The following is a 26,369-nucleotide window of genomic DNA, read 5'->3' as shown; positions in this document are numbered from 1 at the left end:
CTGACCTGTCTTATCGTTTTGGGATTATTACCAATGAATTGCTGATCTGGGGTGATGATTAGTGAGCTGCACACAGTTCGTTCAATTCCTTGCTTGAAGCAGCTCAATGGATGGACTTCAGTCCTCTGCATGCACTTGTTCCTGACTGCCACCTAGTGAACGAAGGAATCTTTACCATGAACTCCAACAGCCCCATTAAACCAACGAATGTTTTTTTAAAGGCATGCAGAACTCAAGCAGAACTCACATTGAAAGCGAAATATCTCAGTCACAGAAAGAGATCTAAAAGACTGATAGCTGTGCTAAGAGCATGTATAGTTCTCACGATAGTCTCCAGTCTGGCAGCCCTGTAAGCCTGAAGGGACTTAAATACTTGTTGCAACAAAGATCACTGCTTGTGTGTGTAGGCTTTGGCACAAATGAGAATTGCTAATAATAAATTACCTCAAGTGAGAGGTCATGTTAATGAAACAACGTTGGAGCTAGAGGGGATTCTCTAGTGTAGGATGACTCTGCCACATGTAAGCGACATGGCAAGGTTGCCGAGGTTTGTCATGAAATCTGCATTGAAAGGTTAACCCCAGTTGTGCCGGACACACAAGGTCCCTGGAGTGCTAAAGGATTATTTTTCCTGAGTATAGCTGACCTGACCTCAGAGTCAGCTTTTTGTGGTGACCACAATCTCAACTTGTGTGGAAATATTCCTCGTCATGTCAGTACTTGCCACCCTCTTCCTATTGCACTGTCTAAAAACATCTTGAACTTAAAAAAAGACTTGCCTTTCAATAGCGCTGTTCACTACCACAGGCTGCCCCCAAGTGCTTTCCAGGCAATGAATTACTGTGTGGTCATTGGTGTGGTCACTGTTGTAATGTAGGAAACATGGCAGCCAATATGCGGCCAGCAAGATCCTCCAACCAGCAACAAAGTAAATGATCAGATAATTTGTTTTTGTGAGATTGATTGAGGGACACATGTTCGGCAGGACACTGGAGAGCATTCCTTGCTCTTCTTGGAGATGTTTTTTTTTTAATTTGGCCTTGGTACGTGATCTTCACTGGCAAGGCCAGCATTTATTATTCATCCATAACTGCCCTAGAACTGAATGGTTTGCTCAGGCCTGGAGTCACAAGTAGGCCAGACCAGGTAAGGATGGCAGATTTTCCCTCCTGAAGGACATTAGTGAACCAGTTTGATCCGTTTGTTTCATGATCAGTGTTATTGAGTCCAGCATTTTATTCCAGATTTATTAGTTAATTGAATTTAAAATCCCCAGCTGCTGAGGTGGTAGACTCTTTAGGTAAAAGCAAAATACTGCAGATGCTGGAAATCTGAAACAAAAACAGAAAATGCTGGAAAAATTCAGCAGGTCTAACATCATCTGTGGAGAAAAAAATAAGTTAACGTTTCGAGCCTGGTGGGCTTGTAGTGAATATTGGTGGACAGTCTGTCATCAGAAATTGAGACAGAGAGGTCAAGGAAGGGAAGGGAAGTGTCAGAGATGGACCATGTGAAGGTGATGGAGGGGTGGAGACTGGAAGCAAAATTGATAAATATTTCCAGGCCAGACGAGAGCATGAAGTAGCACTGAAACAGTCATTGATATACTGAAGAAAGAGTTGTGGGAGGGGGCCTGAGTAGGATTGGGTCTCAATTTCTGGTGATAGACTGTCGTCTCAATTTTTCTCATGCCCACATGTCCGTCCTTGACCTGCTGCATTGTTCCAGTGAAGCTCAACACAAACTGGAGGAACAGCACCTCATCTTCCGACTAGGCACTTTACAGCCTTCCGGACTGAATATTGAGTTCAACAACTTCAGACCATCCAGCTTCACCTGCTCCACCCCCCCTTAAACAGTATAAATTTCATCACATCTTTACTTCTCTTTAGCTCTGAGGAAGAGTCATACGGACTCAAAACGTTAACTGTTTTTTCTCTCCACAGAAGCTGTTAGACCTGTTGGGTTTTTCCAGCATTTTCTGTTTTTGTTGTGGTAGGGCTCTTTGTTGCTCGAGTAGGTCCAACCTGTGAGTGACTTCATTGTTTTCTGCAGGTCCTCTCATGACTGACAAGTCTGACGTGTGATCAGCATGGACATGTACAGAACTGGCAGCTCATGTTGGTGTTTACGGGAAATACGGCAGCTATGCCTTGTTGCAAACGCTGAGCTGTGACTCATGAGATTCTGGGAAAGGGAAGAACTGATAGGGTATTATTCTGTCTCACAGTGTAAATAGTCAACATAACCACTTAAACATCCTGTATAACCTGACGAAATATTACATCCTGTGCTCTACGCACTTGGAAGTCTTTTATTCATCTACCTTAGATATGCTTTTATCCCAGTTCTGCATTTTTCGTTTCCTTTCCTTTAGATTTTCCCATGCCAAAAGCCATTCCCTGACTAAATGACACGCAGAGAACTTCCTCCTGCACTTCTGACAATGCAGGTATATAAATAGGCAACAGGAGCTGGTCAAGCCGCTCCACCATCTGTTTCCCAGCAGCCAAGCATTCGAGAAATGTTTTTCTACTTTTGATAATCATCCAATTTTCCTTTGAAAGTCTCCATTGAACCTGCCTCCAACACACACTCAGGCAGTGCATTCAAATCCTAACAACTCGCTGTGTGAAAATGTTTCTCCTTATGGTGCCGTTTCTCCTTTTACCAATTGCCTTAAATCTGTGTTGTCACGTTCTTGATCCTTCCACAAACGGTAACAGTTTCTCCCTATCTACTCTGTCCAGACCCCTCATGATTTTGAATACCTCTATCAAATCTCCTCTCAGCCTTCTTTTCCCCAAGAAAAACAGTCCCAACTTCTCCAGCTCATCTTTGTAACTGAAGTTCCTCATCCCTGGAACCATTCTTGTGAATCTTTCCTGCCCTCTCTCCAATACCTTCACATTCTTCCTAAAGTATGGTACCTAGAATTAGACACAACACTCCAATTGGAGGCCAAACTAGTGTTTTATATAGGTTCACAATAACTTCCTTGCTTTTGTACTCTAGGCCTCTATTTATAAAGCCCAGGATCTTGTACGCTTTATTAATCACTTTCTCAACCTGCCCCGTCACCTTCATTATTAGTGCACATATAATCACCAGGCTCCTTCCGTGACTGGTGGGCACCGCGGGGACTGGAGAGCATGATTGACCCCCCCACCCCCAGTCACATTTTGGTTTGATCTTTGTAAGTTTCCTTCGTGTTTTGTCTTCTGTTGCCGTCCCCTTCAAGGGGCTGCCCTGATTTATTTGTTCAGTTGTTGATTTGTCCCCTTTTCCTATCGGTTTTACTAAAAAGAGCATATATCCCCAGGCTCCCCTACTCCAGAATCCCCTTTAGAATTGTACCTTTTAATTTATATTGCCTCTCCTTGTTCTTTGCACAAGGATCGCTTTGCACTTCAGAGTTAAATTTCATCTATTTGTCTGCCCATTCTACCAGCTTGTCTATGTCCCCCTTAACACTATCCTCCTCATAGTTCATAGTGCCTCCAAGTTTTGAATCACCCACAAATTTGAAATTGTGCTCTGTCCACTCAAGTCTAGGGCATTAATATAGATCAAGAAAAGCAGTGCTCCTAACAGAGACCCTTCGGGAACCCCACTATACCTTTCTCTAGTCCAACAAAAAAACTGTTCACCACTGCTCTCCATTTCCTATCACTCAGTCAACCTCATGAGTGCCTTTTATTACATGAGCTCTAACTTTGTTGACAAGCTTGTTGTGTAGCACTTTATCAGATGCCTTTTGGAAGTTTATGTACACAACATGAACCACATTACCCTCATCAACCCTCTTTGTTACTTCATCAAAAATTCTCAAGCAAGTCAATTAAACATGATTTGCCCCTGACAAACCATGCTGGCTTTCCTTTTGTCCAAGTGAAAATTAATTTTGTTCCGAATTATCATTTCTAAAAGCTTTCCCCGGCTCCATTGTTACACTGAATGGCTTGTAGTTGTTGGATATATCCTTATTTTGAACAAGGGTGCAACATTTGCAATTCTCTGGTCCTCTGGCACCACCCGTGAATCTCGAGTGAATTGAAAGAACATGGGTAGTGCTGCCACAATTTCCACCCTTACTTCCCTCAATATCCTTGGATATATCTCATCTGATACTGGTGAGTTATCATTTTTAAGTGCAGCCAGCCTACCTAATACCCCATTATCAATTTTAGCCCTTTCAGTTTCAATTACCTCCTCTTTTACCATGACGGGCATTTCTTCTCCCTTGGTAAAGACAGATGCAAACTATTTAATATCTCAGCCATTCCCACTGCGTCTACGCATAAATCCCCTTTTAGATTGCCATATAAAGAGATATAGAGGCACTGGAGAGGGTGCAGAGAAGATTTACAAGGATGATACCAGAGATACATGTATATACATATCAGGAAAGGATTGACAGGCTGGGTCTCTTTTCTCTTGAAAAAAGGCTGAGGGGTGAACTAATAAAGGCCTTTAAAATTATGAAAAGTTTTGCTAAGAGTGGATATGGAATGTTTCCTCTTGTGGGGAAGAGCATATCTAGAGGCCTCATTGTAAGATAGTTACCAGGAAATGCAGGAGGGAAATCATAAGAAACCTCTTTACCCAGAGAGTGGTGAGAATGTGGAATGGACGGCTAGTGTGGATTAGATTGGTGCCCAACAGCATGGGGTTGATTTTGGAGCTGCCTTCTTGCCCTACCTGTGCTGGAGGCTGCAGTGCTGTGGGTCAGGCCTACCTTCGAGCAGAGAACTGAAAAGTTCAACTATTCAGGGCTGAGATGAGGAGAAATTTCTTTACTTACAGAGTTATGAACCTTTGAAATACTCTATCACCCCCATCCCACCCTGACACCGAACAGCGAATGCTCAGCCATTGGGTATATTCAAGACAGCATGCGACACACTTTTGGGAATTAAGGGAAGTGGAGATGGTGCAGGAAGGTAGAGTTAAGGTAGATGATCAGTCATGATCTTATTGAATGGCACAGCAGGTGCAAAGCCAAATAGCCTACTCCTGCTCCTATTTCTTATGCTATGAACTGGGTTAAGAATATCCAAATTCACTTCACGTAGAATCCTGGTGTCAGATTTTATTTCTCAGTTAATCTTATTAATTAGAGTCCAAGAATTCATCAACTTGAATACTTTATTAAGAAATACAGGATTGAGCATCTGCCTTGTCTTGTATTGACATGCCAAGTCCCACACATCCACAATAACTTAAATTAGCCAGCTCACTGGATGGAATCGCAGGTGCCCTGAGTTTGGACTCGTCAGCTGAAGTTCCATACCTACCTTCATACTCCTGTCCTCCAATTCTGTCACAGCATCACCACCTTGTTTGAATTATAGTACAAACTGGTTTTGAACCAGATTATAAACTTAAAACTCTTCAAGGTTTCTCTTCATCGCTTTCTCCCTTATCCTTCTGCATCCCTGGTAACCTCACTTAACTATTTGAAACACTCCTAAAGTCATGTGACACAACTCCCATCCAAGGATCTGTGTACAGGAACACAGTTAATTCCTAAAAAATAAAAATACCTGGAAATACTCAGCAGGTCTGACAGCATCTGTGGAGAGGGATACAGTTGATGTTTCGAGTCCATATGACTGTTAGTTTTGTTTTTGTTCTAGATTTCCAGCATCCGCAGTATTTTGCTTTTATTTTAATTAAGATCAGATGTCCACATGTGAATATGAAAAGCATCCCAAACTGTATTTCATTCACCCAAAAAAGCTTCAAATCTTATCAACTAAATGTGTAAGGTGCTACATTAGAAAGTACTTACAGCATAGAAACAGGCCATTCAGCCCAACCATCCTTGCTGATGTTTATGCTCCACATGAGCCTCCTCCCACCTTTTCATCTCACTCTGTTAGAATGATCTTCTATTCCTGTCTCCCTCATGTTTACCCAGCTTTCCCTTAAATGTATCCATACTATTCACTTCAACCACTAGATGCAGTAGCGAGTTCCATATTCTCACCACCCTCTGGGTAGAGACGTTTCCACTGAATTTCATATGAGTTTTATAGTCACTAATAAATCTAATAAGTATGGCCCCTAGTCTGAGTCTGTATTAACTGTACACCTCATGCTCGCTGGCCACACTGATTCATTCAGGGTGGAATTTATACGTCACCACAGACATGTTAATTTCATTGCTAAATGTGAAAGAACAATTAAAAAGTCAAGAGGATACTGGAACACATGGTCAGAACAATAGATTATAAGTCTGTGTAAATTGTGCTAAGGCTTCACACTCTTGTGTTCTGTAAATTAGGAGAGGTGCAACAAGTACCTCTAAGAGGAGATGAATTAAGCCTGCTTTTCAATACTCCAGCCAGCTGTACAGATGCCATTTTGGTTGTTCCACAAGCCAAGCAGGAACACCGGCCAAGTTTCCCCTTATCAACACTCCAAGTGCTTGTCAAGGCTGCACGACATCAAAATGTCAACTTAAGGTTCTTTTTTTGGGGAAAAAAAATTCAGCGTTAAGTCCACACTAAAAAGTCAGCAGCAGCAGACATAATCCTTGCCCCTTTCTTCTCGCATCCGGCATAAAGGTTTGGACTCTTGCTCATTTGAAAACAACGAGTAAACAATATATACAGCTTTATTTGTTACAGCCTCCAGCTGCACGTTCCACGCAGCGTTCACAAGCAGTGTGACTGAGAGGGTGATTTGAGCATCTGAAGCTGTGGGAAGTGAGCCGCTCGTCCTTAAGCGGAGCAGGGCAAGCTTGGCGAGGAAGTGGGGTTATCCAGTTAACATTGTCTTCAATCTTTTAAGCAAAACTCCTGCCTGAGAATTCGCTTTTCTTCTTCAACAAAACTTTTCTCCCTGTTGGCTTGTCCCTGATTTCGCTTTCTTTTCTCCTTCTGTTGAAACGTTTCAATTTTGCGTTTCTTTGCTGATGGGTCTTCCGCGTCCTCTTCATCTGAAAGGAGGGAAAACATCCGTCACTAGGTTTGACATCTAACGATTGCATCGATACCAATTACAATAGGTTTTGCCACACAGCTAGAAGTGGCTCAACTTGCCCTAGGCAGCAGTGTAGAGGGAAACAGGACAACCCATACTATGAATGTTTATAACACAGGGAGTGTGCCTCCTCCATCTTTGATCTAGGCAAGGGCAAGAGCATTAAAAAAGGAGGAAAATGACGATGAGGGAATTAAATTCAAGACAAGCTTTTGGAATTCATTTCCAACTGAAACAAACTATCAAGTGATCCAGAGACAGATTTGGAAACAGGCGGTCAGAAATCTTCAACCGGTCACTTCTGGTTGAGCTGAATTATTCCATCCATTAATAAAAAATCCTGGCAATTTTTCCACTACACCATTTTCCATAATTTACCACAGAGTTGACTCCGCCATGACAGATAATGGAAATTAAGTGGTGAATTAGAAATCCTCCAAATTTGCTCTTACTCGTACTGTACGAGAATGAAGCCAAGCAGAATACAATCAATATACAACGAAACAGTAGCTAGAGTAAGGCTTTGTCCCGAGAAAGTTTTGGTAGATAACTTGTAAAGGGATTAATTGAAATGCAGACAATACTGTATTCACTGTATGGGATAAAAAAATTAGATACAAGCAACTACAAATAAACAATTTTCAGACTTCCTTCTAAATTGGGACCCCATGGCAGACTGACTGTCTAGGGAGCGTGGTGCAAGACAGAGAGGTCATGTTCAGTCAGTAATCGGTAGCTGAGAATCAAAAAGGTAAAGTTTGAGAGGTACAGTCAAAAGGGGGACAAAGTATAATCTTACAGCACTGAATGAGGCCATTTGGCCCATTATGCCTGTACTGGCTCTTCTTAATCCCATTATTCCATCCTTGGAGAAGGCTGAAAAGAGATTTGATAGAGGTGTTCAAAACCACGAGGGGCCTGGGCAGAGTAGATAGGGAGAAGCTGTTCCCATTAATGATAGGATCGAGAACGAGGTGGCACAGATTTAAAGTCATTGGCAAAAGAAGTAAAAGGGGCATGAGAAAAAAAACATTTTTTTCCACAGAGTGTGGTCATGGAATGCGCTGCCTGAGAATGTGGTGGGGGCAGGTTTGATCGAAGCATTCAAAAGGGAATTAGGCTGTTATTTGAAAAGGAAGAATGTGCAGGGTTACTGGGAGAAGGGCACTAAGTGAATTGTTCATTCGGAGAGCCGGTGCAGACACGGTGGGCTGAATGATTTCCTTTTGCACTGGAACAATTCTGTGATTCTGTTTCCCGTAGCTTGAAAATATTTGGCCACTTATTTTTTTTATAAAGTTATGATGGAATTCTGCTTTCACCACTGTCTAGGGTAGAGTTCCAGATTCAAGTATACTCCTGGAAAGAAAGTAAATTCTCGTAACATCCCCTCGTTCTTTTGGTGATTTTGAGGACAACCTGAGAAGTAAGGTCAGCTGTGACGGGGCGCCATGGGAATCCTTTGAGATCCGCATGGGGTCAAACAGGGCTGTGTTCTCGCACCGACGCTCTTTGACGTATTCTCCTCTTGGCTGCTGTCATTTGCCTTCAGGTTGTCTACAGAGACTGTCTACTTATACCAGAACTGACAGAAAGCTGTTCTGCCTTGCTCGTCTGAGATCCAAGATAAAGGCACACAAAGTCCTCATCGGGAAGCTGTTTTACACCGACGATGATGCATGAGCATTCCATACTGAGGAACACCTTCAACGGCAAATGGACAGAATCTCTCACACCTGTACAGAGTTTAATTTGACCATCAGCATCAGGAAGGCAAATGTTATGGTCCAGGATGTTGCCATACCGCCATCCATCAGCACTGACAATGTGAAGCTGGAGGTTATTGATAGCTCCACATATCCAGGCTCCACAATCACCAGCAATCTGTCACTTGATGCTGAAATCAACACACATATCACAAAGCTGCAGCTGTTCTGTCCAAGCTGAGGAAGAGAGTGTGGAACAACAGCAACCTGACTGAGAACACTAAACGCCGAATCTACTGATCCTGTGTCCTCAGTGCTCTCCTCTACAGTGGCGAGACCTGGACAACATAACATTGGCAGGAGAAAAGGCTGAACAGTTTCCACCTTCACTGTCTCAGGCGCATCCTCGACATCTTTTCGCAGGACAGTGCTCCTGGAGCCAGTTAATTCTATCAGCATACGCTCATTGCTAACCAAACAACGTGTGCACTGCCTCAGCCACGTTCATCAGATGAATGACGGCCGTTTACCCAAAGACCTTCTGTATGGTGAGCTGACCACTGAGTTATGACCTCTTGGGCATCCAGACCCCTGTTACAAGGACACCTGCAAACGAGGTGAGAAGATGGTGGACATTGGCACTGACAACTGGGAGACAGTTAAGGGAATGGGAAGAAGCAAGCAGAAACTGAAAGCTCAGCTGGCCAAGAGGTCCCAGGGAAAACAGGCCAGGGAATCATGCACCTTATGAGTCCACTTCCTGCATAGCAAATGCAGCAGAGTCTGCCATGCCAGAGTGGGGCTCCTGAGCCATGCCAGATGATGTTTAACACAGAGTTGACCATCACAGCGCAAACCATCTTACGAGAAAGAAGGCTGCCATCAGTACTAAGGGAAATGGCTCATTATCTTATACACCTCAATTAAATCTCCCCATAGCCTCTTCTGTTCCAAGGATACAACCCCAGCCTGACCAGTCTTTCAGCATAGCTAAAATTCTCCATTTCTGCAACATCCTCATAAGCCTCCTCTGTCCCCCTCTAGTGGGATCACATCTTTCCTGCAACGTGGTGATCAGAACTATACACACAGTACTCTTGCAGTCGGTCGAACTAAGGTTTTATACAGGAGCTTCTAGCATAACCTCCCCTGCTCTATTACTCTAGGGTTTGGCCACTAATGAAAAATATTCCATGTGCCTTATTAACTGCAACTGCTATTGAAATTCATCATGGCCTGTGACTAAGTGAATGAAATTGTTACAGAGCCAAATGGTTCATAATGTCGCATCTGCAGCCTGTTGGTTCAGGGGCAAGTGAGCTACCAGCTGAGGCAAAATGGCATTTAACGTTTGCGTAAACTCCATTTGGAATTGACCGAAGTATGTTGAGTGTTTTCCAAGGGGCTCGATCCTACCTGAGTCGGAGATTTCAGGCTCTTCAGGGAGCAAGGCAGCTTTGCATTGTGGAGCATCATCCCCGTTGTCCTGGTACATGCTGGACCACTTGACTGCCATGTCCACACCCAATGGTGGCTTTTTCTCCTCCACTGCATATGTCTCTGGTGGGGGCACAGCATTCGTTTTCCAGGCTTTGAATTCTTTTGGTGGCTGTCAAATTAGCAGAAATGCAGATTAGTGTAAGTAAACCCAAGCAGTAGCACAAAAATCAATTATAAAAAGGTCTTCTCCTTTTGTTTTTTTTACTAATTCCAAATTACTAATAAAACAAACTTGAAAAACAAACAAATTCTCCAAACTTTCCTGGGATTATGGAGGCTAGCAGTCCGACCACTGTAAATACAGATGCTGCCGCCATTATCTCTTTCCAGCAAATGAATCCAGACCTCCCTTTTATCATTAACAGCCACGTCGTCCAGACCTGTTGTTAGGCAGATTTCAGAACAGGTCACATGGCCCACTTCATTTTATCCTAAATTTAAGATACTGACTCGAAACATAATCTTATAAACCTCATATTTTCATTATGCTGAGAGTTTAATTGCAACATATTGCGCTCCATTCCATTATTGTCTAACCCTGATGGGTAACTATTCTCATTTGGTTACTGATTTCTTCACTTTCAACTCCCATCCTCTCAATTTAAGTTGCAAATCACAGAATATGTAATATCGCAGAAGGGGGCCATTCAGCTCATTGTGTCTGTACCAGGCCTCTGAATGAGCAATTCACTTATTGCCATCCCCCCCCATCTTCACCCCGTAGCCCTGCACATTCTTCCTTTTTATATAAGAGTCTAATTCCCTTTTGAATGCTTCGATCAAACCTGCCTCCACCAAACTTTCAGGCAGTGCATTCCAGACCTTAACCACTCACTGCGTTAAAAAGCTTTATTCTCATTATCACTTGTGCTTCTTTTGCCAATTACTTTAAATCTGTGTCCTCTCATTCATGCTCCTTTAATGAGTGGAATAGTTTCTCCCTACCTACTCCGTCCAGACTCCTCATGATCTTGAATACCTCTATCAAATCTCCTCTCAGCCTTCTTTTCTCCAAGGAAAACAGTCCTAATTTCTCCAATCTATCTTCATAACTGAAGTTCTTCATCCCTGGAACTATTCTCATGTATTTTTTCCGCACTCTCTCCAATACCTTCATATCCTTCCGAAAGTATGGTGCCCAGAACTGGACACAATACTCCAGCTAGTGTCTTTTACAAGTTCAACATAACCTCCTTGCTCTTGTATTCTGTGTCACTATTAATAAAGCCTAGGATTCTTTATGCTTTATTAACCGCTCTCTCAAACAGTCCTGCTACCTTCAATGACTTATGCAATATACACCCAGGTCATTCCACTCCTGCACTCCCTTTAGAATTGTACCCTTTATTTTATATTGTCTCTCCATATTCTTCCTACCAAAATGAATCACTTCACATTTCACATGTAACATTCACGTCACCCAAGTGCCAGGCAATGATCATCTCCAACAAGAGAATTGAACCATCTCCCCTTGGCATTCAATGGCATTACCAGTGCTGAATCCTCCACTATCAACATACTGGGGGTTACCATTGACCAGAAACTGAATTGGACTAGCCACATAAATACTGTGGCTACAAGAGCAGGTCAGAGATTAGGAATCCTGCGACAAGTAACTCACCTCCTGACTCCCCAAAGCCTGTCCACCATCTACAAGGCACAAGTCAGGAGTGTGATGGAATATTCTCCACTTGCCTGGGTGAGTGCAGCTCCCACAACACTCAAGAAATTTGACACCGTCAGGACAAAGCAGCCACTTGATTGGCACCACATCCACAAACATTCACTCCCTCCACCACCAACGCACAGTAGCAGCGGTGTGTACCATCTACAAGATGCACTGCAGGAATTCACCAAGGCTCCTTCAACAGCACCTTCCAAACCCATGACCACCACCATCTAGAAGGACAAGGGGAGCAGATACACGGGAACACCACCACCTGGAAGTTCCCCTCCAAGCCACTCACCATCCTGACTTGGAAATATATCCCCGTTCCTTCACTGTCACTGGGGCAAAATCCTGCAACTCCCTCCCTAACAGCACTGTGGGTGTACCTACACCAAATGGACTGCAGCGGTTCAAGAAGGCAGCTCACCACCACTTTTCAAGGGCAATTAGGGATGGGCAATAAATGCTGGTCTAACCAGCAAAGCCCAAATCCTGTTAACGAATTAAAAAAAAATTCTCCGCATTGAACTTCATCTGCCACCTGCCCACTCCTCCAACTTGTCTCTGTCCTTCTGAAGTTCTACACTGTCCTCCTAACAGTTCACAATACTTCCAAGGTCTAGGCCATGAATATCCATCAGGAAAAGCAAGGGTCCCAACACTGACTCTAGGGGGAACTCCACTACAAACCTTCCTCCAGCCTGAAAAACATCCATTAACCACTACTCTGTTTCCTGTCACTCAGCAAATTTCCTACCCATGTTGCTACTGTTATACATCTATATATAAAAATATATATATATAACAGCATAATATTCCATATATAAGCACCAATTATCATCCATTTTCCACAGCTCCTTCCTTTAAAATTGCCCCTAAATTCACATTGCAGCAATCTCACTCTGCCAAATCATAGCAGAGTGGGAAAATATCACAATAGACGGGCGATACTATGCCGATATAACGAGAACTTTATGCTGTCTTTAACTGTTCTTTGTCTGATCTGCAAAGCCTTGATGCTGACACTGGGTAAGGAAATATAAAGTGTTCACTCTGCAGAAATGAAGGACTCTTTTTAAAGGAAATGTAAATCGATAAAGGAACGACGAATTGTGCCAGGCTGTCCTCACTATCCCCCATCAGTCAGTCCCAAAACAACATTTGTCTTGATGACTGCAAGATGAAGAGCTTCAGCACCATGTCTCTCTTTTCAGCAGGATTCCAGCTCTGTAACAAATGCCTGGAAATAGAAGTTGCTGTTGCTGTTCTCTCCAGTCTGGCCATGGCAGCAGCTCTTCCACAGATGTCACCGAGCGGCTGGCAGAGGGTGATCAGCCAGAGGTCGTGGTCCGCATTGGTACCAATGACTTAGGTAGGAGGGGGGATGTGGTCCTGCAATCAGAATTGAGGGAGCTAGGTAGAAAATTAGCAAGCTGGACCTCAAATGTAATAATCTCTGGATTACTCCCAGTACCACGTGCCAGTGAGTACAGAAATAGGAGGATAACACAGATGAATGCATGGCTGAAAAGATGGTGCAGGAGGGGGGGCTTCTACATCTTGGTAGTAAGAACATGGACACACAGTATAAAATAAGGGGTGAAATTTTGAAGGGGGTGCAGGTGCAGAAAGACCTGGTTGTATATGTGCATAGATCATTGAAAGTGGCAGGACAGGTGGAGAGAGCAGTTAATAAAGCAAATAGTATCCTGGGCTTTATTAATAGGGGCATAGAGTACAAGAGCAGGGAGGTTATGTTGAATTTATATAAGACACGCGTTAGACCTCAGCTGGAATATTGTGTACAGTTCTGGGCACCACATTATAGGAAGGATGTGAACACATTGGAGAGAGTGCAGAAGAGGTTTACAAGAATGGTTCCAGGGATGAGACACCTCAGCTATGAGGATAGATTGGAGAGGTTGGGACTGTTCTCCTTGGAGAGGAGAAGGCTGAGAGGAGATTTGATAGAGATGTTCAAAATCATGAGGGGGTTGGACAGAGCAGATAGGGAGAAGCTGTTCCCGCTCGTAAAAGGATCAAGAACGAGAGGGGGCACAGATTTAAAGTGATTTGCAAAAGAAGCAAATGTGACGCAAGAAAAAATTTTCACACAGCGAGTGGTCCGGGTCTGGAACGCACGGCCTGGGAGTGTGAGGGAGGCAGGTTCAATCGAGGCATTCAAGAGGGCATTGGTACAGGGAAAAGGCAGGACAATGGCCCTGAGTCATAATGCTCATTTGGGGAGCTGGTGCAGACACGATGGGCTGAATGGCCTCCTGTGCTGTTAAGGTTCTGAGACTCCCTCCCTCCGGGTCTTTCTCCAGCCGGGGCCCCACTCTCACCTCCTCCGGGGCCCGCACCAGCCGCTGCTCCCAGTCGATGAGGCGGCTCCTCGGGCTGCCCAGGAAACTGGGTCTGGAGACGCTGCTGAACAGCTCGTCCGGCCGGGGCAGAGCGGCCCGGGGCCCCGGGACTGGGCCTCCTCCCGCTCCGCTGCCCCTGTCCGCAGAGAGCGGGGCCACCGCCCCGCTGTCCGCCTCCGAGTCGCTATCCGAGCCCGAGCTCCCGTACGCGGCGAAATAGGAGAGCGGGTCACTCGGCCCATCCGCCATGGCGACCGCCACCGGCCGCCGAGGACACAGCGAACGTCAAAGAGTGAACCCCGCCGGGTTCAAAACTCCCACCTCCCAGACACCGCGCCCTCTGCAGGTCGCCAGGGGAAAGCGCTCCGGCCTCCCAGACACTGCGCCCTCTGCAGGTCGCCAGCGAAAAGAGCTCAGGACCTCCTAAACCCTGCGCCCTCTGCAGGTCGCCAGTGGAAAGAGCTCCGACCTCCCACACCCGCGTCCTCTGCAGGTCACCAGGGGAAAGAGCTCTGACCTCCTACACCCGCGTCCTCTGCAGGTCGCCAGGGGAAAGAGCTCCGACCTCCCACACCCGCGTCCTCTGCAGGTCGCCAGGGGAAAGAGCTCCGACCTCCCACACCCGCGTCCTCTGCAGGTCACCAGGGGAAAGAGCTCCGACCTCCCACACCCGCGTCCTCTGCAGGTCGCCAGGGGAAAGAGCTCCGACCTCCCACACCCGCGTCCTCTGCAGGTCACCAGGGGAAAGAGCTCCGACCTCCCACACCCGCGTCCTCTGCAGGTCGCCAGGGGAAAGAGCACCGACCTCCCAGACACCGCGCCCTCTGCAGGTCGCCAGGGGAAAGAGCACCGACCTCCCAGACACCGCGCCCTCTGCAGGTCGCCAGGGGAAAGAGCACCGACCTCCCAGACACCGCGCCCTCTGCAGGTCGCCAGGGGAAAGAGCACCGACCTCCCAGACACTGAGCCCTCTGCAGGTCGCCAGTGCAAAGCGCACCGGCCTCCCAGACACCGCGCCCTCTGCAGGTCGGCAGCTCAACCTGTCAACCAAAAAAACAAGAATTCAAACAAAATTAGAATTACACAAAATGTGCTGCAAGGAAAAAGGTCATTTTTCCCACAAAGGTTGGCCAACAGGGGGGGAGTGGAGTGGATACTGAATACAGAGAACAAAAATTATAATTTAGAGAGTTTTCAATGTTTGGAACTTATTGCTGTCCTCTTTAAAAAAAATTGGGGGCAGTTAAGGTTTAAAGGTTTAATTTTTCCATATTGAAGATTTAATCTTCCTTATTGATGAGCTGAGGATGCAGGCGGCAGCTCAACATCCCTGGATATAGACCCAGAACGAAGAAACAGTAAAAACTGGGAAATAAGAGCACTGGTGCCAACTGGTCTCCGATACCTTGAAATGGAACACCAATAAAAACTGGAGAAAGGGGGATAAAACAGGGGGTGGGGGTGTAGCATTATCGGTTAAAGAATCAATTACAGCTGTGAGGAGCGGTGATCTACTAAATGAAGCATCCAATGAGGCCATATGGGTTGAGCTCAGAAATAAAAAAGGGGCAGCCACATGGCTAGGAGTGGACTATAGACCCCCAAATAGTGAGGGGGAGAAAGAAGAGCAAAAACAACAGGGCAGTGATAGTTAGAGACTTCACCAGCCCGATTATCAATTGGGATACGAGCATTGTGAAGGGTGCAGTGGACACAAAATTGAACTGCATTCAAGAGAGCTCCTTTGGCCAGCACGTAACAAGCCCAGCGAGAGGCTGGAGGTTGGGAGGAGGCAATTCTAGATTTAGCCTTAGGAAATGAAGTTGGGCAAGTGGATGAAGTAGCAGCGAGGGACCATTTTGGAGATAGTGACAACAATACACTTAGATTTAGTATTATTATGGAAAAGGACAAAGATAGGACAGGAGTAAAAGTTCTAAATTAGGGGAAGATGAATTTTACAAAGCTGAGAGGGGAGCTGGTGAGAGTGGACTGGATACAGCTTTTAGAAGGAAAAACTGTGTCAAATCAGTGGGAGGCATTCAAAGGCGAGATTCTACGGGCACAGTGTAGACATGTCCCCACAAAGAAAAAGGGCTGTACTGCCAAATCTAGAGCCCCCTGGGTATCCAGAAGCATACAGGCCAAGATAAAGCAGAAAAAAGAAGCTTATGACCATCACAAAAATCTTAATACTGTAGAAAGCATCTAGAGGAGTATAGAAAGTACAGGGGTGAAAGCAAAAATGAAATTTGGAATGCAAAGATGTATACAGAAAAATATTGGCAGGTAAAATCAAAGAAAACCCACAGATGTTTTAGCAGTGCATTAAGAGCAAGAGAATAACTAAGGCAAGGGGAGGGCCTGTCAGGGATGTACATGGTAACTGTGGGTTGATGCAGGAGATGTGGGCAGGGTTCTCAATGAGCGCTTTGTCTCTGTCTTCAATAAGTAGAGGGATGATGCAGGCATTCTAATTAAAGAGAAGTGGAAAATATTAGATACAATAAGCTGGGAGCTTCATGTTCCAGGGTTTAGAATCTTCAGGCATGATGGGGGTGGGTGTAAAAGAGGAGATGGCATTGCACTATTGGTGAAGGAGTCAATTACTGCAATAAGGAGGGATGGTATCTTAGAAGGTTCCTAAAATAAGGCTATATGGGTAGGACTTAAAAACAAAAAGGGGGCAATCACTTCGCTGAGAGTGTTTGGACAGAGCCGGCTTCTCTGTGGCTTGTCAGTTGGATAGGTGCGCAGCCTAGAAACGTGTAATCTTAAAGTGTTCAAAAGGTCAGGGTCTTGGGTCATGTGACCTTCCTTCTCCACAATGACTTCAACAAAGGATGTTTATCCAGTGTCTGGAATGGGCTTTGTTTTCAGGGCTGATAATGCCTCCGTCATTATGGGTTGAAATGGCCATTTCTGTTTAGGGCCTGGTGTTTGGGGAGCCATTGCCTCAATGGACCCACTGACTCCACTAGCAAGATTGGCTTATCACAGGCAAATAGGCTTTCTGCAGCTCCCTCTGAAATTGGTCTGAACTGTCTCAGGATCTCTCCCAGGGTATAATGACATTCCAGAAACTGAGAAGAGAACTCTTTGGTTCTGGAGGAAAAGTCCAGTTTAAAAATAAAAAATAGCAATAAGGATGAAGTTTTGAAATGTGCACAGTGTTGGGTTCCTGTTCTATGTTGGAGGAACCCAACACAATTAATACCCATCACCTGTTTATCATAACCGTAGCAATGTAATTGACAAGACATTAGCATGTTTCACTATGTTAAAGGTGCTATATAAATGCAAGGTGTTGTTGTGCTGCACATTTAATTTGAAAGAAAAATGCCAGGTTGCTATTAGATTCAGAGGATGCAGAATTACTACTGCATCAACATCATCCTGTGATTATAAATCACAACCTTAACATAAGCTTGGACTGGGAACAAGTGGAGACAGATTGAGTCATGGCTTTTCAAAGGGAATTGGACAAGAATCTGAAGAGAAAAGATTTGCAGGACTAGGGGAAAATGGCAGGGGAATGGGACTAGGTGGGTTGTGCTTGGCAGAGAGCTAGCACAAATGTTGAATGGCCTCCTTCTGCACTGTAACCATTCTATAATTCGATAAGTGTTCACCACTCGGAACTGAAGTGCTTGGGTAGTTCTATGATAAAAGGGGGGAAACTTTATGCAGGTCAATCTTCAGCAGCTCTATTGACAAGCAGAGAATTTCTTGATGGACTTGATGGGCCATAATGACTCTATGATTCCATACTGCTAAGTGGTGTTAAACTAGCAGAGAACCTTTGTTAGAGCACACTTGGAGTATAGTGAACCATTCCAATCTCCATTAAACAAAACAGACATAGAGATACTGGAGAAGGAGAAAAGAGGAGATTTATTAAAGCGATCCCAGAACAGGGAGGTTCTAGCTAACAGAAAGCTGGGGCTCTATTCTCTAGAAAAGAGAAGACTAAGGGGTGTCCTGATTCAGGTCTTTAAGATTGTGCAAGGGTTTGATAGGGTAGACGTAGAGAAATTGTGTCCACTTGCAGGAAAGACCAGAGCGAGGGGTGATAAATATGAATGTGAGGTTAAAATCAGATCAGCCATGACCTAATTGAATGGGGCTGAATGGCCTAATCCTGTTCCTAATTCGTATATTTGTACAAATGTGGAGCTCACTAACACAGGGAGTGGCTAAGGTGGAGAGCATAGATCCATTTAAGAGGAAGCTGGGTAAACACATGTGGGAGAAAGGAATAGAGGATATATCAATAGGTTGAGATGACGAGGGATGGATGGAGGCTTGGTGGAATGTAAACACTGGCACAGTTGAGTACCAAATGGCCTGTTTTTGTGCGATAAATACTTTGTAATATGTCGGTGATAGGTAATGCAAACTTGGTTAACTTTATTTTCCCCAAGGAATTACTTCAATTTTCTGAAATCCCCATGGGAGTAAGAGATTTTGCCTCCTTTCAACTCAGTGCTCCCCAAGACTTGGATACAGAGATCAACCCAAGTATCTGGAGGAACACTTGTCCAATGGATTTGCAAAACTGGTCTTTCTGTAGGTTTAAGTTCCCAATTTATAGTGGAAGTTCACAATTGTAACACATTTAATGATTCTGCATCTTAAACTCCCAACTTTTTCCTCCCTCCCCTCTGTTCTTCTACCTATCATGATACATCTCCAGTTCTTGAACTGTTCAAATGCTCTCCCCTACCTCTTCCTTCAACATCACCAGTTTCAGTAAATCACTCACTATCGCAGTCTCATCATCAGCTCTCATGTGAGTCCCTGCTTTGAAACCCTCATGTCTGAGGTCCAACTATAGAGTTTCCATAGATCCATGAATAAGTCATTGAGAACCACATCACAATCTTGTCAAGACCCCTGGCAGCAGGGCCATCCTGAGGACTAATGCTAAATAAGGCACCTTTTCAGCATACGCACTGACATCAGTCCCTTTTCCCTGAAACCCAACACCAAGTGTCGGGAGCTCATAGGTTGAGATCATATCTGCTGCTTCACCCTCCCAACCTCCCCCAGTCTCCGAGCCACCATACATTAGATTCGTCACCACTTTCTCTTCCATCTCCCTTCAAATCCTGTCCAAATCCATCACTTCAATGAGGCACAACTCTTGATCCCTTATTCCACTCAAGTGTCCCCCCTGGTCCCCATGTTTATCAGCGTGTCTGATTGTACAATCTTTAGTATCAGCTGCACCTTCTCAGAGCATGCTCGTATGCAGCTAGGCCTGGACAATATCCAGACTTGGGCTGCTAAGTGGCAAATAACATTCGCACCACACAAATGCCAGGCAATGACCATCACCATCAGTTATAGAATCTAACCATCTCCCCTTGACGTTCAATGGCATTATCCATAAGACCATAAGACGTAGCAGCAGAAGTAGGCCATTCGGCCCATTGAGTCTGCTCTGCCATTCAATGAGATCATGGCTGATCTGATAATCCTCAACTCCACTTTCCTACCTTTTCCCCATAACCCTTGATTCCCTTACTGATGAAAAATCTGTCTACCTCAGTCTTGAATATACTTAATGACCCAGCCTCTATAGCCCTCTGTGGTAAAGAATTCCACAGATTCGCCGCACTCTGAGAGAAGAAATTCCTCCTCATCTCTGTCTTAAGGCCCCCTTACTCTAGATTATGCCCTCTGGTCCTAGACTCTCCCACAACAGGAAACAACCTCTCAGCATCTACCCTGTCAAGCCCCCTAAGAATCTTATATGTTTCAGTAAGGTCGCCTCTCGTTCTTCTAAACTCCAATGAGTACAGGCCCAACCTACTCAACCTCTCCTCACAAAAAAATCCCTCCATACCCAAAATCAACCTATTGAACCTTCTCTGGACTGCCTCCATTGCCAGTATATCTTTCCTTAGATAAGCGGACCAAAATTGTTCACAGTATTCTAGGTGTGGTCTAATTAGTGCCTTGTATAGTTTTAGCAAGACTTCCCTATTTTTATACTCCATTCCCTTTGAAATAAAGGCCAACATTCCATTTGCCTTCCCCATTACCTGCTGAACTTGTATGTTAAGCTTTTGTGATTCATGCACGAGGACCCCCAAATCTCTCTGTGCTGTTGCTTTCTGCAGTCTTTCTCCATTTAAATAATATTCAGCTCTTCTCTTCTTCCTGCTGAAGTGCATAAACTCACATTTTCCCACATTATATTCCATCTGCCAAATTTTTGCCCACTCACTTAACCTGTCTATATCCCCCTGTAGACTTTTGTGTCATCCTCACCACTTGCCTTCCACCTAATTTTGTGTCATCCGCAAACTTGGCGATAGTACATTCACTTCCCTCATCTAAGTCATGAATATATATTGTAAATAATTGTGGCCCCAGCACTGATCCCTGTGGCACTCCACTAGTTTCAGGTTGCCATCCTGAAAATGCCCCCCGTATCCCAACTCTCTGTCTTCTATTAGTTAGCCAGTCCTGTATCCATGCCAATATACAACCCCCAACACCACGAGCTCTTATCTTATTAAGTAGCCTTATCTGCGGTACCTTATTGAACACCTTTTGGAAATTCAAATATATCACATTTACTGGTTCCCCTTTATCTATCCTGCATGTTACCTTCTCAAAAAATTTGAATAAATTTCTCAGGCATGATTTCCCCTTCATGAAGCCATGCTGACTCTGCTTGATTAGATTATGCATTTCTAATTGCTCTGCTATTACATCCTTTATAATAGACTCTAACATTTCCCAATGACAGATATTAAGCTAACTGACCTATAGTTACCTGTTTTTTGTCTCCCTCCCTTTTTGAATAAGTGTGTTACTTTGGCCGTTCTCCAATCCTCTGGGACTTTTCCAGAATCTAAGGATTCTTGGAAGATTAATACCAGTGCATCCACTATCTCTGTAGTTACTTCCTTTAATATCCTAAGATGCAACCCATCAGGTCCAGGGGACTTATTGACCTTTAGCCCCATTAGTTTCCCTAGTACTTTTTTTCTAGTGAGAGTTATTGTATTTATTCCCTCCCCCCACTTTTGCCCCTTGATTATTTAGTATTTTTGGTATGCAAATAGTATCTTCTACCATGAAGACTGATGCAAAGTATTTATTCAACTCCTCTGCCATTTCCTGGTTCCCCATTATTATTTCCCTAGCCTGATTCTCTATGTTCCCCATGAAATCCAGCTTGTTGTTCTGGTAATTGCACAGACCTCCCAACATACCTGTGCTACAAGTTTAGAAAAGAGGTGGTTTTGATCTTTTAGACTGTTCCAGTTTGGCTGTGCACTGCCTAATACTGGAACCCAAATTGCCCCTTTAAACTGTTTGAATTCGACAGAGATATAACCATCAGGCAAAGACTCATTAAACAAGTTTTAGAACTAACAGAGGCAGAATATGGGGAAAGTATACTTATCAATGAAACTCTACCAACTCTGCGCTTTCAAATGCGTGATCAAGCGGAGAGAAGTGGACAACTTCAACTCCTCACGCTGACAGAGAAACCATCACTGTCTTCGAGAAGCACGACACCTTCCTGGGATTTCGACTGGCAGGGGATCCATCACTGAACCAGTCCCAGGACTAGCCACACTCAAAACTCATCTGCCCCTGATGTTTATTGGAAACGATCTTCATGTTGATAGGAGGCTTACCCACCCCCCACCAAGATCTAAACCAGTTCTTCCACACTTGATGGACACAAAGATGGTTCCCACAAACCCATTTTTTTTTACCCAACAGATATTGTAAACCCACCTTAGCTAAGTTGTTGGAAATGACTAATTTTATCATCAACAAGGCAATAAGAGTTAACTCCATTGGTTCTAGCTAATTACTCACATTGTTCTAAGTTTAAGACAATGCCTTCCTTTAAGATATATCTTTTATCTTGATGGCTTTACAGGAGTCCCATTCATTATGACAGACTCAACAATCAAGGACAGTGTGCGTTCCTGATAGGGACGGAGGGAATCCAAGATTTATCACATTTCTTTCCCAGTTGTTACAGCACTTTAATTCTCTCATATGAAAATCTAATGGAGAAATGCAGGAATAGCATAAAGTGACTGCTAATTAATTACTGATTATTAATTACTTATCCTTCAATTACCAGAGTAATTAAGGTACTTCCTTCTAATGAAATCATCTGTTGCTGGTCAGTGACTGCTTCGTACTACTGTATTGGGTTAGTTTGTTGGAAAAGGTGAACTTATGGCTTCTTATCTCAGTGTTAGCACAAAATGGTGTTTTGACCTGGTTAGCTTTTACTGTTATGATGTGGCAGGTGATGTGTGCCAGGTGGATCAAATCCACCTGGGAAACCTGATCACACGGTCACAACTGTTTTGCAATTTGTATTTTATGTCGAGACGTGTGCCCTGAATTCAGAAATAATAAGACTACCACGGCTTCAGAGGTTTTTAGAAAACTAAATTAAACATCTATTAACAAAGAAAAGATTTCAACCACATACATAGGTCTACAAATTACTACTATAATAACTCTACAACCCCTGATTAATCTGGCTCCCAGTTACATCTCTATTAAGGCAACAGTAAAAACAAATAGATTTAAACAGACCCAAGCAAAGCAACACAATACCCTGGACAGTGATATTCACAGTGAGTTTTCTTAACTTCAGTTCCTGGTGACAGCAACTTGATGCATAGAGGCTGGAAGCTTTCCATACTTGTGTTAGATCTTAGAATGCCTCCTTCTCTGACACATAGCCTCATCTTCCTTATACATGTTCCTCCCTTTTTAATGCAAATTCCATTGTTCCAATATGTCTTTGGAGCTTTACCTTTCTCATAATATAAATATTTTCATAGTACCAATTTTATCAGTAACCTTTGGGAAAAATAAACACAGGGAAACACTTTCCCCTTGTTGGAGGAGGGGGGGGGGGGGGCGCGGGGGAGTGTGGGAGCGGGTGCACCTCTGATCGGCACCCCCTGTTGGGGGCACGCTGCCATTTTACGTGGGCGGGCCAATTAAGGCCCACCCAGAGTGACGTCCGCTCGGAAGTGCTATACGCTCCCTGTGCAGGCTGCGGGGGGTGGGGGGAGGGGATTCCCTCAGCCGGGGGTGCGGTCTTTCGCGCATGTACGTGAAAGAGAGCACAGATCTCCCTGAGGCTAAGTGCTGCCTCAGGGAGATCGGCTCAGAATTAAAATTTGTAATACAAACGATGAAAAGATTTCCCTGACATGTCCCCTCATGTGACACTGTCACATACGTTGGGACACGTCCATAGCTTTTATTGAAACCTTTAATAAAAATTTAAATACCCTCACGAAACCTCATCCCGCCCGTGGATGAGGTCTCATGTTTTATCTTAAGCCCGTCAGGACTCCCGGCCTGCCCACCAACCCTAAGGTTGGGCGGGCAGGTCCATTAATGACTTTAATTAGTTTCAATGGTCTCAATAGGCCGTTGACAGGTCAGCGGGCGCACAGCTGACTCAGCGGCACCCCCCGCCGACCTGAAAATGGAAATGACGCGGGGTGACATCGGGAATTCCACCCGACGTCATCCCGCATCATTTTACGTGTCGGCGAGTGGGCCCCGCCCCCGCTCGCCGGACGGAAGATCCTGCCCCACGCTGTTTGGTTTGGCTTCTTCTGACTAGGTGTAACATCTTACCATCTCTCTGAAATTCAAATTAACCTAATTTATCTAAAAATGCAAATGTTCCTCACACCTCAGTCTAAAACATCAGCCATGTTTACATATTTAGCATTTCAAACTTAGCTTCTTGTTGATAACTCAAAGCCTCCAGACCAGCCGTCTCCAATTCAATTAAATCCCCCCAACACACACGCACAGAGATACTATCCCACTATCAACCCACTTTTACAATAAATCACAACAATATTATGAACATTATTATATTTTCATGACACTTACTACAATGAATATAACATGAAATTAACCTAAAAATGGTTGGGTTACACTAAAATCTAGCACCCAGGCTTAACTTACACCAGATACAATGGCCTAAAGACCCATCAATATCAGCAGCATCATTTGGTACTTTTCAGTCTCCCTAAAAGCTGATTCTGCTGTCGACAGGTATCAAAACTGAAGGATATCAGATTTTGATGCAATGTTTTATTCAAAATGAAAGTGAATGACTGCTCTCCTGATTCACTGAGCTTGAGGCTTCATTTGGAAATGTGTGAAGAGTAATCCTTCACCAGGAATGGGAGAAAAGGATTCATGGAAGACAAGGCAAGACGAATCATGGCCATATTAGGGTTTAGCAAACTGGGACTTTTATTTTAAATGACCAAAACAAAAGGTTTGTCACCATTTAACAGTAGGTTGCACAGTCTTAACCATCTCATTACACCATTTAACTGTTGATTACCATTATAATAAAAATAACCAGTAGTATGTAAACACAGAACAGAGTAGTGATTGATACAGGGTGTACACAGTCATTGTTAGATCCTGAGTTAAGCATATTGGCACAATGTTGAATTAAGTACCCCATGTCAGAGACCAATGTGAAAGTCTGACTCAAATTCTAAAACAGACTATTTAAGCAACAGTCACATGAACACTTTTATTATTTGGCTGCAACGAGTCTACAAAATACAGGAAATTGGAGCTCATCTACCCTTGCCCTCACCACAACATCCAAACATTTCCAAAATGGTGGGAAGATTTTAAAATGGAGTCTCCCTCCTCCTCGCTTGGGTCCAGTGATGTGGGGGTCGTGATGAAAAGCTTGCCCAGTGGAACTAGGAGTAGTGCAAGTGTCCTGTGGGATTGTCTTAAACAGGTTTCAAGACTTTTAAAGTACAAAAACAGGCCCATAACAGCGGCTCCACTCAAAGCCTCCATCTTTCCATCTCAGGATGTATCGTAGAAGGGTCTGTTCTTTCAGAAGATATTGGTCACGACATATTGCTCAAAAAATTGGTGCTATTTCCTGAATTACACTGTGGAATTAAACCCCTCCAAATTTCGCAGAGTACATGGAATAAGGTCCAATCACACAACAGCAATTAGGTATTAAAAGAATTCGGTAATAAATTGGTTGAAATACAAATAAACACTAACAAAGGCAGCATTGAGGATTATTTTTGGGCCAAGTTTTCAGTTACGTACATAGGTGAATTGAAGAATCTGAAACTGTTCTCCTTAGAGGAGAGAAGGTTGAGAGGAGATTTGATAGAGGTGTTCAAAACTATGAGGGGTCTGGGGACAGAGTAAATAGGGAGAAACCATTCCCATTGGTGGAAAGATCGAGAATCAGAGGGCACTGATTTAAGGTGATTGGCAAAAAGAAGCAATGGCAACATGAGGAAAAACTCTTTCAGGCAGCGAGTGGTTAGGATTTGGAATGCGCTGCCTGAGGGTGTAGTGGAGGGACGTTCAATCGTGGCTTTCAAAAGGGAATCAGATCAATGTCTGAAAATGAAAGATTTTCAGGGGTTCAGGGGAAAAGGCAGGGGAGTGGCACTTGGTGAATTGTTCTGGTAGAGAGCCAGCACTGTGCTCTAACTATTCTATGAATTCTCTCCCAATTCCTCTCCTGAAGGATCATTTCCTGCGGGTGAAATAGTGTCATGGACACCCTCAGGTATGGCGACTAACCAGTTAATTCTTCAGGGTGAAGGTACCTGGCAACAAGTATTGGCGCTTAAGGGGCAGACAAGAAACAAATCAATAGCAGCAAGCCTATCTGAATTATTCTTTCCGAGCCCAGGAATGCGCAGGCCGATTGTTGTACCAACCCACCACCCTGGCTCAGATCACAGGAATTGAACCAGTACCCCCTTTCTCAACCAATCTTACCACCTGAGCCATCAGGGGAGCGAAGAAGAGGCCTTCAAAATTCTGAAAAATTTTGGTAGAGTGGATAGAGAGAGAATGTTTCCTCTTGTGGGGAAGAGTATAACTAGAGACCATCAATATAAGAAGAAATCCAATTGGAAATTCAGAAGGAACTTCCTTACCCAACAAAGGGAATTTAAAAAAAAATTCATTCATGGATGGGGGCATTCCTGGCTGAGACAGCAGTTATTACCCAGCCCTAATTGCCCTCAAGAAGGTGGGATTTGAACCCGGGACCCCAGAGCATTACTGTGGGTCCCTGGATTGCTAGTCAAGTGA

The 26,369-nt window shown here is 44.1% G+C and overlaps 1 protein-coding gene and 1 long non-coding RNA gene across 2 annotated transcripts in view; one reads left to right on the top strand and one right to left on the bottom strand.

Moving 5' to 3' along the window:
• The window catches only part of LOC144692157 (uncharacterized), a 43,053-nt gene that overhangs the window by 6,146 nt on the left and 10,538 nt on the right, over window positions 1–26,369 (top strand). The window lies entirely within an intron of this gene.
• Window positions 5,131–14,665, bottom strand: c17h1orf52 (chromosome 17 C1orf52 homolog). The gene is made up of 3 exons (XM_078560666.1): window positions 14,211–14,665; window positions 10,113–10,305; window positions 5,131–6,946 (listed from the first exon to the last, which is right to left on the bottom strand). The coding sequence occupies exons 1-3, from the start codon at window positions 14,478–14,480 to the stop codon at window positions 6,786–6,788; spliced, it is 624 nt and encodes a 207-aa protein (XP_078416792.1). The 5' UTR covers window positions 14,481–14,665; the 3' UTR covers window positions 5,131–6,785.

Source organism: Cetorhinus maximus, chromosome 17, assembly GCF_964194155.1.
Source record: "Cetorhinus maximus chromosome 17, sCetMax3.hap1.1, whole genome shotgun sequence".
Taxonomy (NCBI): domain Eukaryota; kingdom Metazoa; phylum Chordata; class Chondrichthyes; order Lamniformes; family Cetorhinidae; genus Cetorhinus; species Cetorhinus maximus.
Note: the sequence above shows the minus strand (reverse complement) of the source record. Positions and strands in the feature narration are given on the sequence as shown.